Below are 12,208 nucleotides of genomic sequence, written 5' to 3'. Positions count from 1 at the left end.
ATATAGGGTTAATTATGTTCAGTTGATGACTAATTAATATAACAATGTGCCACAACTTATTAATCGTCTATTGAACACAAGTAATTACACAAAAGCACACAGTTTCACGCTGTTTTGCATCTCAGCCGTTGATTATCAGATCGAACGAATCAAATTAACTCATGTATAAATTTACTAGAAATGATCACAGCCACATGATTCTGATCGGACGGCTCTTTGTAACAGCAGGAAATCTGTTTTCCTTTTTAAGTGTATATATTGAATAAAAATACTAGTTAATTTGTAAAAAAAAATAAAAAATACTACTTAATTAATGAGTACTATACCCACCTTCCCTCAACCTTTTTGAACATTTGAAATTTCCCTCCCTCTTTTGTATCATTTCGGGCCTTTTTTTTTTTCTTTTTAAACTCAGGACTCATGACCCAAAATGCTCTGAATAGAACTCAGGACCCAAAATGCTCTGAATCTGAATCAAGTTTATCTCATAAAAGGTTCCAAGACTCATGAGTAATCAATAATCAAGGAATGACAATAATACAATATAACAATGGAGGAGGATAATCCACAATATGGTGCACTTGTTCATGTTAATTAGAACTTGCCTTATAAATAATCATATAAAACAATGGAGGAGGATAATTCACAACCTCAATCTTCTACTTTATAATATTGCTCATTGTCACCAGGGAGTGAAAGCAGCGACTCTGTATACATGACAATGTCATGTGGACCGTTACGAAAGGAGCGAAACTCCAAAGATTGTCCTTTATTGTTAGATTTCACCAATCTACTCCATTGGCTTGTTCCTATAATATCACCATTATTGTTAGAGCATATAGGGTTAAAGATAGAGAAATTGGACAGAGGAAGAACAAGCGTCTTAGTCCAAGACGAATTCAATTTGTATTCTTTCATCACCCAAACTTCAATTGTACCCTTCCTACAATCCCTAGCCCATAGACTGAAAAATTCTCCAAATACCCACATATCAAAAACAGAAACTTGGTGAAAATAATCTGGCAAAGGTATCTCAAACAATTTCCTATCCATTAAATCAAAGGCAACAATAACATCTATTTTAATATTAAGACGACCAGCCAACCAATGAATAGCCCCATTAAAGAGCAACCCTTTACCGTTATAACCATCATAAGGAGAGTGAGGACCCTCAATTTCTTTCCACCTATTATCTCTAATTGAGAAAAACTCCAAATGTGATGAAACAACATTATTAGCAACAGTTGGATCATTGGACAACACAACAACCAAGTAATCATCTCTTGACCGGTCATAACCGAAACCGTATATATGATTTGTTACTACTTTGGAAACAAAGGGAGACAAAGGTATTTGTTTTTTAAATCCAGTTGATGGATTCCATATGAAGATGTTTGGACGACTGTACAAACATATAAACCCTCTACAAGACCCATTAATTTCAACAGGAAAACGAAATCGGGGAAGTGAAAAATTGATGTTGAATGAAACAGGATGAGGATCATAGTTAAGAAATGCTTCAAAATCTATAGAACAAAATTCAGTAGGAGAATTTGATACACACATAATTCTACGTGTGTGTGTGGCAAGTTGAAAATGTAAATTTGCAAAGTGGGGATTAGAGATAAGAGAATACCATAACTTACAAACACACTTGAAACATATAAGAGATTTTCCTGGCAATCTTAGAAGTATTTTAATTATCAGTTCATGTGGCAGATACAGCAACGTCTTCTTCTCCATGCTTGAGTAACCCTAATTTTAACTGGAAAACCCGTTAAACAGGCTGAAAAGGACTTGTGTAAATTTGAATCGCCTGCAAAGAAGAAAAGAAGAAATAAAGTAAAACTGTGAAGAAAAGAGGTTATATGATGCGCATGATTAGGATTTGGATTATGATTAGATTATTAAAAGACCATGCATTTGCACATATCCGTTTGCTATGAAGCACAGACTTTTTCCTAGGTGAGAAGTTATTTATAAAAAAAAGTTTTAAAATAATTTTTTTGGGACATTTGTCCGACACAATAAAAAGATGACATGCTTAAAAATAGGAATAAAAATAAATTATAGAAATAGGAATAAAAACAAATTATAAATAGAAACGGAACAATTCTATACACATAAAAATAGGAAGGAAAGAAAAACCAATAAAGATTAAACAATATCTAGTTCTAATATTATAAAATAGAATGGACCCGTTCGAATCTAGTTTATAAAAAAAACAGTGAATCTAGTTTATAAAAAAGATTATAACGTGGAAACTTCAAAACCGGAGAAAAACCATGGCAGTTGTCTAAATCGACAACCAGAGAATAAACACTATGTGAAACTTGTTACAACACATAGACTACACTCAACCTTCCCTTGACCCCCCAGTACACCTACACTCTCCAAAACAAATACCTAACTACATCTCTCAACCCTCTAATACAAGAGTACAAGAGAAAAATAAAAAAATCAGATATAAGCTTAAAGTGCTACCCTCAACCTTCCATTGGCCCCCAGTACACCCACACTCTCCAAAGCAAATACCTAACTTAACGTCACACGTTTGCAATTATATTTCCAAAACTATATAATAATGGAGGAAACTGAAAGAATAGGAAATGAAGAGGATCATAACTCGATAAGAAATGAGGTCAAATTACTTTTATACGTTGAGAATAGAAAAACCTTCTATCTTTTGCTATGTTCAAAAAATTAGCTTTAAGATTTGCTAAAGAAAAATTGTCAAAAAAAAGTTAGAAAGAAATATACCTGTAACTATATCAATTCAAACTCCTTAGGATTTTAAAGAAAAATTTTAGTATATTCAATTTTTTTCCAGGTCATATCAATAAGGTCATGAAATTTCGATTTCTTTGTCTCTTTTACGTATAATGGATTTTCCCGAAATGCTACACGATTTTCTTTTAGTCTTTCTGGGATCGGGTCTTATATTAGGAAGTCTAGAGGTAGTATTACTTACCAACCCCATTTTTTCTGCTTTTTCATTGGGACCGGTTCTTGTTTGTATATCTTTATTATATATTTTATCAAATTCGCATTTTGTAGCTGCATCACAGCTACTTATTTACGTGGGAGCTATTAACATTTTAATCATATTTGTTGTGATGTTCATATAGTTGCGAATATTACCAAGATTTTCATCTTTGGACCGTTAGGGATGGAATTACTTTGATAGTTTGTACAAGTATTTTTGTTTCACTAATAACTATTATTCCAAATACATCATGATACAGAATTATTTGAAAGACAAGACCAAATCAGAAAAATATGTACAAAAAATAAGAATAAGAAAAGTAAAAGATCTATAATTTATTTATTTACCTTTGAATTTATCCTACAAAATAAGAAATAAAAATAAAGATTAGAAAACAAAAAAATGAAGATTAGAAAAGATGAACATAAAAATGTTAAGAGAAAAGAATGTGAATGAAAGTTTTATAATGAAAGATGATAAAGTAAAAAGTGGTATATAAAAAGAGAAAAAATGAGGGAATGAAACTTTAGTTTATAAAATTTGAATTCAAAATTGAAATTTAAATAAGTGTGGAAAATTAATAAGGCTATGTTTGGATTGGTGGTATGTGATGAAATGGAATGGAATAGAATGGTAAGTAATTAAGTTCCATTGTTTGGATGTGTAAATAATGGATGGAGTGGAATGAAACATAATGGAACACATTCCATCCCTTACCATCCAATCTTTCAATTTTCCATTCCTCCCAATTTGGGGTGTATCCAATGGAATGGAATTTTATAATTAAAATTTTACCTTTATATCCCTGTTTACCAACTACCTCTTCCTTCTATATACCTTTTCTTCTGCTCGTCGTTCATTGTTCATTGCTTGTTGCTTCCTCATGGTCAATAAATTCTCTTTCGTTTCTTCATTGCCAGCATGAGTCTTGCTATGGCGTATGCTATTGTCAGCATGTTTCTTGCTATCGTCAATAATTTTTATTCCATGTTGTGAAACTTTTGCTTATGTTTATATATGTATAATCTTCAATTTAATTTTTGCTAATGTATATACAACTGAGCTATAATAACAAACTGAGAGGTTGGCCTATATATACTGTTTTTTAATATAGAGTTTTGAAATAACAGTTTGGTAAAAAATTGATTGCCATCGTAAATCAAATTAAGAGGCTTTATAAATAATAATAGTTTTTAACTAAGGGTAAACTGGAATAAAAAAATTATAACTTGTTCCGTCCCGTCCGTTTCCAAACAATGGAGTGAAAATGTTATTCCGTTGCATCATAAAATACCCAAACAATGGAATGAAATTTATATTTCATTCCGCTCCATTCCACTCCATTCCATTATGTTTCATTCCATTCCGCTCCATTATGTTCCATCAATCCAAATATAGCCTAAAGGTGTAAGCTTGTGGATGTGTCACTTGTCAGCATGTAAAGCTTGCCAAAATCACCACTTGTTACTAACGGGTTTACATGGACAATAAGGAGATATCGGTAGTTGTGGAAATAGAAATGCAAAATTGTAACATTAAATTAGTCAAAATATCTTTTATACTCCCTTCGGTCCTAATTATAAGAAGAGATTTACTTTTTAAATACATTGAAAATTTGATGTATCTAGTCTATATTATTGTCTAGATACATCAAATTTTGAATGTATTTAAAAAGTAAATATTTTCTTATAATTAGGACCAAAGGGAGTACATCCAAAAATATTTAAAAATTTTGATAATGAAAGAAATGAAAATTATGAATAATGGAGAGATCCATACTCTATTTATACACCTCAAAATATTTAAAAACTTGAACAACAAAAGAAATGAGAATAATTGAAAATGGAAAAACATTATACTAAAATGGAGGAATCGGGTTCGAACGATAACAAAAAAAAACAAAAAAGTCAATGATTCATAATACTGTAAATAAAATGAAAGTCCATGGTCTTCCAATCCCACGCTATCTTCTGACTTTTGAAGCTCCAAGCTTCATTTAAAACTCAACGATTCTACAAACCATAAACTCTATTATCATCATCAATGGCGAATTACCACGTTGATTTCACACACGACGTTTTTCTAAGTTTCAGAGGCGGAACACGTTACTCCTTCACCGATCATCTCTTCCGTTCTCTTCTCCGTCACGGAATCAACGTTTTCAGAGACGATCAAAATCTCAAAATCGGCGATGAAATTGGACCTTCACTTCTACAAGCAATCGAAGCTTCTAGAATCTCAATTGTTGTTCTCTGTAAAGACTATGCTTCTTCCAGTTGGTGTCTTGATGAACTTGTTAAAATCGTTGACTGTTATGAAAATAATGGAAAATCGGTTTTTGTTATATTTTATAAGGTTGAACCTTCAGATGTTAGACATCAGAGAAATAGTTATGAAATTGCTATGATTAAACATGAGAACAGATTTGGAAGTGAATCGGAGAAGGTGAAAGCATGGACATTCGCTTTGAATAGAGTTTGTGCTCTTAGTGGAATTCATTACAAAGATGACATGTAAGTTTCCCAACTACCTTATTTATATTTTACTAGCTGGCCAACCTGTCTCTATCTAACTTATGTTTAAAAAAATGTTTTATGTTATGATGAATTTATTAATAAAAGATTTTTATTGCTAAAACAATAAAGATATTGTTGGTATTATGAAAAATCGACACAAAAAATATTTGTATTCTCTTTTAATATAGTATAGATGTAGTATTAAGTTGATAATCATTCATGGATAGGCAACCCATTTGCCACTTATTCACATTTTTATGATTTGAATTTATTTTTTATTTTTTTAAATTGATTAGTTAATGGAAGTTATGAAATTAAGTCAAGGGTAAAATAGGTATATTGAAAAGTTCATCCCAAACTCAAAAGAGAGTGTATTGGAGTGTGTTTGGTAAAGAGTGTGTTGCTAGCATTATTCTAGATCGTAATTGTAGCTCAGTAGGTGGCTTGCTATTAGGGAGACTATCGACTCTTTTTGTTTGATTTTGACTTGTTAAATATTTGCAATTTTTTACTTGTTAGTTGTTACAATGAGATACAACTTTTTTTTTTACACAAACAATGAGATAGAACTTAAAATGCATTTTTTATGTTTGATGGAATTTTGAGTATTACAAACTTGGCTAAATTGCAATTTTGGTCTCCTAATTTTCACAAACATACGATTTTGTCCTCCTAACTTTAGCCCATTTTGTAAAATATTGGTCCTCTACAAATTTTGACCAAGTCAACGCGCGCGTGGACAGTGTCACTGTCCACGCGTGCGTTGACTTGCTGACGTGGCATGTGGGTCATTGTCCATGTGTGTGCTGACTTAGCCAAAATTAGTGCGGGGCCAACCTTTTGCAAAAGGGACCAAAAATGTTATTATGAAAATTAAGGGGTCAAAATTACAAGTTTATGAAAGTTAGGGGGCCAAAAGTGCAATTTAGCCTACAAAGTTTGCATAAATCTTAAAATATAATACACTTTTTATTGTTATTTGTTGAATGTTGTTATTATTGAAAATATGGAGAATGAAATTGTTGATCCTGAAAATGGAGGCGATGTGGCCTTTGAAAATAATAATTTGGATAATCAAAATGTTGTTAATTTGAATAATTCATTTGATAATGAAAATACTGAAAAATGGTGCTTCAGTTGGTAACTTTTTGAATTTTTTATGTTATTGATTAGGGGTCCAATTTTTAAGATTCGAATAATTCACTGCATATATATGATCAATGACTTGTAAACTGTCATATCTGGCATTTTAGTTGAACAATCTATTACATTGTAGCATTTTTTCCCCCACTCTCTTTTAATTTCTCATTCTTCGTATTGTATTTCTAAACAGCTATGAATCTGAGTTTATTGATAAGATTGTCAAAGACATCTCAGCTAAACTACCACCCATGCCTTTACAAATCAAACACTTAGTTGGACTTGATTCTCGTTTCGAACAAGTGAAGTCTCTCATTGATATCGATTCTGATGATTCTGTTTGCATGCTGGGAATTTGTGGAGGTGGTGGAATAGGCAAAACTACATTTGCCATGGATATATATAACAAGATCAGACATCGATTCGAAGCTGCAAGTTTTCTTGCTAATGTTAGAGAAAAATCAAATGGAAGCACTAGTGGCCTGGGAGATCTGCAAAGGACACTTCTGTCTGAAATGGGCGCAGAGACACAAACCATGATGGGAAGCACATTTAGAGGATGCTCGGAAATAAAACGCAGGCTATACCACAAAAGAGTTCTTCTGGTACTGGATGATGTTGATTCAGTAAAACAATTGGACACATTAGCTGGAGGACATGATTGGTTTGGTTCTGGTAGCAGAATCATCATAACAACAAGAGATGCAGATGTTCTACATAAGCATGATGTGAAAACATATAAAATCAAAGAGTTAAATTATCATGAATCCATTGAACTCTTTTGTTGGTATGCCTTTAATATGAGCAAACCTGCAGAAAACTTTGGAAATATCTCTTCTCGTGCAATAAATTATGCAAAGGGTATTCCATTGGCCTTAAAAGTAATAGGATCGAATTTGAAAGGTAAGAGCATAGAGGAATGGGATATTGAACTGCAGAAATATAAAAAGGTTCCAGATGCTGAGATTCAAGGTGTATTGGAAATAAGCTACAAAAGCCTAACTGACTTGGACCAAAAAGTTTTTCTAGACATTGCTAACTTTTTCAAAGGGGAAAGATGGGATTATGTTAAAAGGGTACTAGATGCTTGTGATTTCTACCCAATTATACGAGTATTTGTTAGCAAATGTCTCATAACTGTTGATGAAATTGGTTGTTTAGAAATGCATGATCTAATACAAGATATGGGTAGAGAGATTGTTCGGAAGGAAGCTGTATCAAACCCTGGTGAACGCAGCAGATTATCGTCTCATAAAGATGTTCTTGATGTACTAAAAGGAAACATGGTATCAATCATTTTTCATATGATAACTCTTTTTTGAACTTTGAAAAATATGTTTAGTCTAAATTCTCTCTATTTTTCATGTGCTTCTATAGGGAAGTTCTATGGTTGAAGGAATAAAGCTTCATCCCCCGAAACTAGAAAAAGTAGATAAGTGGGCTTATACTGCCTTCAAGAAGATGAAAAACCTCAGAATTTTGATTGTTAGGAATACATTATTTTTATCAGGACCTAATTATCTGCCAAATAGTTTACGTCTACTTGATTGGAAGTGCTTCCCATCGAAGAATTTCCCACCAAATTTTTATCCATATAGAATTGTTGACTTCAAGTTACCTCATTGCTCTATGATATTGAAAAAGCCCTTCCAGGTATATGCTGTTGCTTAAAATTTATGTATTTATTTTAATATGTGGTGGTAACTTTCAAATTTGACTATGCTCTAGTCATTTAAACTATAGTTTATTTTGCAGATTTTTGAGGATTTAACATTCATCAACCTCTCGCATAGTCAATCCATAACTCAAATTCCTGATCTGTCCGGAGCTAAAAACTTAAGAATGTTTACAGTTGATAAATGTCGTAAACTGGTAAGGTTTGATATATCCATTGGATTTATGCCTAATCTGGTGTATTTAAGTGCTTCTTGGTGTACTGAGCTCAAATGTTTTGTGCCAAAAATGTGTCTGCCTTCCCTTCAAGAGCTTTCATTTAATTTCTGCGAAAAGTTGGAATACTTCCCACATGTAATGCAAAAGATGGATAAGCCGTTAAAGATTCACATGATAAATATTGCCGTTAAGGAGTTTCCAAAGTCTATTGGTAACCTTACAGGGCTTCAATATATAGACATGTCACATTGCAAAAAGATCAAAGATATATCGAGTAGCTTCTTACTGCTTCCAAAACTGCTCTCTTTGAAATGTGATGGATGCTCGCAACTTGGGGCATCATTTCAAAGGTTCAAAGATCACCATTCAAGGGCAAATGGTTATCCAAATTTAGAAACACTTCATTTTAGCGAGGCAAATCTATCATATGACGATGTTGATGCCATTATTGAATGTTTTCCAAAACTAACAGACTTGAAAGTATCACACAGTGAGTTAATAGCCCTTCCAAAGTGCATCAGAGGTTCTTTGCACTTGAAAAGTCTTGATGTGAGCTTTTGCAATAATCTCACAGAAATTCCAGAACTTCCATTAAGTATTCAGAAAATAGATGCAAGACATTGTCCATCCTTAACATCAGAGGCATCAAGTTTGCTCTGGTCAAAGGTTTACTTCTTTCTCCATTATTTACATAATACAAGATTTTGTCGATCTGTAAGTAGTATTTTGACGCAAACACACTAATGTCTTTTGTTTATGCATTACAGGTTCCACTAGAGATCCAAAGAATTCAAGTTGTCATGCCAATGCTGAAAAGGGAGATTCCAGAATGGTTTGACTGTAGTTACTCTCAAGGAATTCCGATTTTTTGGGCTCGCAGGAAGTTTCCCATTGTTGCTTTAGCATTAGTTTTTCAGGAAGTAAAAAATACGACAGACAATTTTCCTTCATTTAGTGATTAAATAAGATTGTCGACTGGAATCAAGAAATTTTACATTGTTAGCCTCCATTTGTTTATTGATGGCAAAGAAATTTGTAGCAGGGATTTCCATTATTTCAATATCGGGGAAGATCATGTGATATTGTGTGATCTACGAGTTTTGTTTAGTGATGAAGAGTGGCAGAACCTTGATGCAAGTCTTGGAGATGACTGGAAGACAATTCAGGTTCAATGTGTTCCAAACATGAAGCAAGAATTGATTCTGACTAATTGGGGAGTTTATGTGTACAAGCAAGAAACAAGCATGGATAATATACAATTCATACCTCCCAATCTGATCAACTCGTTTTCCCATATGCTATCATCATATTCAGTTCAACATAGATCTTATGAGCTGTACATGAAACATATTTTGAACAGTTTCAAATTTACAGACATTTTGAAATTTTGAATGCAGATTCCATTGGGCGACAATCAGACGTTGAAGACATTTTTTTCAAAGTGATTCGCCGCTGTTTGAGAAATACCAAGGCTGAAATTACAGATGAGGCTTCCTCCTCTCTGTGTGGGGCAAGTTTAAAGCAAGACCATGAAGATTCTGTAGCAGATGTGGTTCAGGTATTAGAGATGCTAAAAGAGAATGTACCAAAACATATTGCTGAACATGAATGTTATCAATTGGAAGACAGATTTGTGGAAAACTTATTGACAGCATATGTAGAATTGGAAAACACCTTGAACATCAGAATGCCTATTGTTTTAGTGTACACTAGTATTATGCTGGGAACAAGCCATCGCTACTGGGGAAACATAGACATAAAATTGGGAGATCCAGTTTTCGAATCAGTGTTGAGTAGGTTTAATGATTTTCCATTTCGAGTTGGCACAACCACTGAAACCTCAGCCACTATCCTTGTATTGAAATGCCATCCTGAATTTGAGGAGGAAGCTTCGAGCTCTAGCATTGAAGAATCCTTGGAGGAAGGATACCATGAGCCTGAATTTGAAGAGTTAATGAGGAGGATAGAGCAAGATGCTATGAGCTTGAATAAACATTATGGGAAATTGAAGGCATCTATTGTTCAAATTGATGGGCCATTATTTTCTGGATTTTATGAAACAGAAGCACTCATCTTCACACTTATGAGAAATCGTTTTATGAGATTGGCAATGGTCGGATCACCATTCAAGGTTAAGATCACACCTTATGGGACAATTAGGACAGAGGACGAATCTTTACCTATGCTCAGGACACAATTCTGGTTTTTGTACTCGGGTCTTCTTGTTCTAATCATACTGTCATTTTGTTATACTCATATGATATTAGTGTGGGGTTGGGGTCTTGTCAAGCAATATTTTGTTGTGTCTTGTAAAAAAGTATACAGGATAATTGACAAGAATATTATGAGAATAAAGAAGAAGAAATTGTAGTGGAATAGTGGTAGAAGTTTTGTAAATTTGTTCATAAAAGTTATGTTTGTAGAATGTCTACAGTTTTGTTCATAAGGTTTGCATCTTTGTCTACAATAGTTCCACCGAAGGGGATTCGTCTTGAATTGCATTCAGGTATGATCTTGATCCCTTTAACATCACTGCATCCTGATTCTTTTTATTTTTCTTGTTCTTTTCCTGAATGAAATTGTACAATTTTTATCATGCACACAAGGTACGATTAAGGTGACCGACTATACATGATGATGATGATGATGATGATGATGATGATGATGGATGTGGGAAGGATTCATTTTGGAATATTGTAAAGAAGACAAAGTTCAACGCTGGTGTGTAATTTGTTTGACTGGATTGTGAAAACATTATGGATAGAAGTAGAGTATATGCTTTTGATTCTGCATATTTGATTGCTTTGTAAGTCTGACATAGTGGTAATTGGTAGAAGTCTTTGGGAAGTACCTAATTCATCAAATAAAAGTCCTAGTGAAGTTGTGATGTTGTTTTTCAAATAAGTGCAATTTTGTATATTAAAAATGAAAGAATTCACAATATAAAGGAGGTTTCTCTGTTTTTCTTTTATACCATGTGAACTATTCCATATATCAATATTATACTATAGTTTGTAGATAGTGAAGATGGAGTCCTAATTAATTTTGTTTCACCTTATCATATTATCTTTTGGATAATGATTTTATTAATCCATTGTTTGTAAATGCTGAAATAGAAGTAGACACAAAGATTAGAATAACTTTCAATTTTAGTGGTAGCCCTGTGACCTTTTAAACATATTCAAGTTACATGTTTAGTATATGTTTGGTTAGGCGTTGGAAAATTGTAAACGCGCGTTTAGCAGTCCAAACGTGAGTTTTTTCTTTTTCAATGGTGTTTGGGTGATTGGTGTAAAATCAATTTTAAGGACCCAAACGCGATTCAAAGTGAAGCTAATATTCCTAGCTTATGCGTTATGGTAAATCGATTCTGGTTGGTGTGTCATTAAATACATACAAATATTCCTTTATTGCGCTTCTTCCTGCTTCATTGTTCTTCTTGTAGCAGTTTTTTCTTTTTCCATTTCTTTCTCCTACGTTTTTTCCTGCAATACAACTACAAAAACATTTTTTTTTGCAAGCAAACTACAGTAACCATTCTGCTGCGGCTGGTAGGTTGAAGAAGAAGAGGAAGAAAATAATTGGACTCTCTTACTTTGACCCGGCCCATTTAAATTATTTGTGTGTTTTTTATTTGGTCTTTTTTATTGGGTAATGACCATTTAAATTACTC

At 33.1% G+C, this 12,208-nt stretch overlaps 1 protein-coding gene and 1 pseudogene across 1 annotated transcript; one reads left to right on the top strand and one right to left on the bottom strand.

The window, feature by feature from the left end:
- Window positions 1-423: 423 nt before the first annotated feature.
- On the bottom strand, window positions 424-1,936 carry LOC123920933 (F-box/kelch-repeat protein At3g06240-like). The gene has a single exon (XM_045973284.1). It carries the CDS (start codon window positions 1,741-1,743, stop codon window positions 652-654), a length of 1,092 nt encoding a protein of 363 aa, XP_045829240.1. The 5' UTR covers window positions 1,744-1,936; the 3' UTR covers window positions 424-651.
- Window positions 1,937-4,839: 2,903 nt separating this feature from the next.
- Window positions 4,840-11,515, top strand: LOC123920927 (annotated as a pseudogene).
- The last annotated feature ends 693 nt before the right edge of the window (window positions 11,516-12,208 follow it).

Source organism: Trifolium pratense, linkage group LG4, assembly GCF_020283565.1.
Source record: "Trifolium pratense cultivar HEN17-A07 linkage group LG4, ARS_RC_1.1, whole genome shotgun sequence".
Classification (NCBI taxonomy): Eukaryota; Viridiplantae; Streptophyta; class Magnoliopsida; order Fabales; family Fabaceae; genus Trifolium; species Trifolium pratense.
The sequence above is the reverse complement of the archived record's forward strand: the minus strand, read 5'-3'. Positions and strand labels throughout refer to the sequence as shown.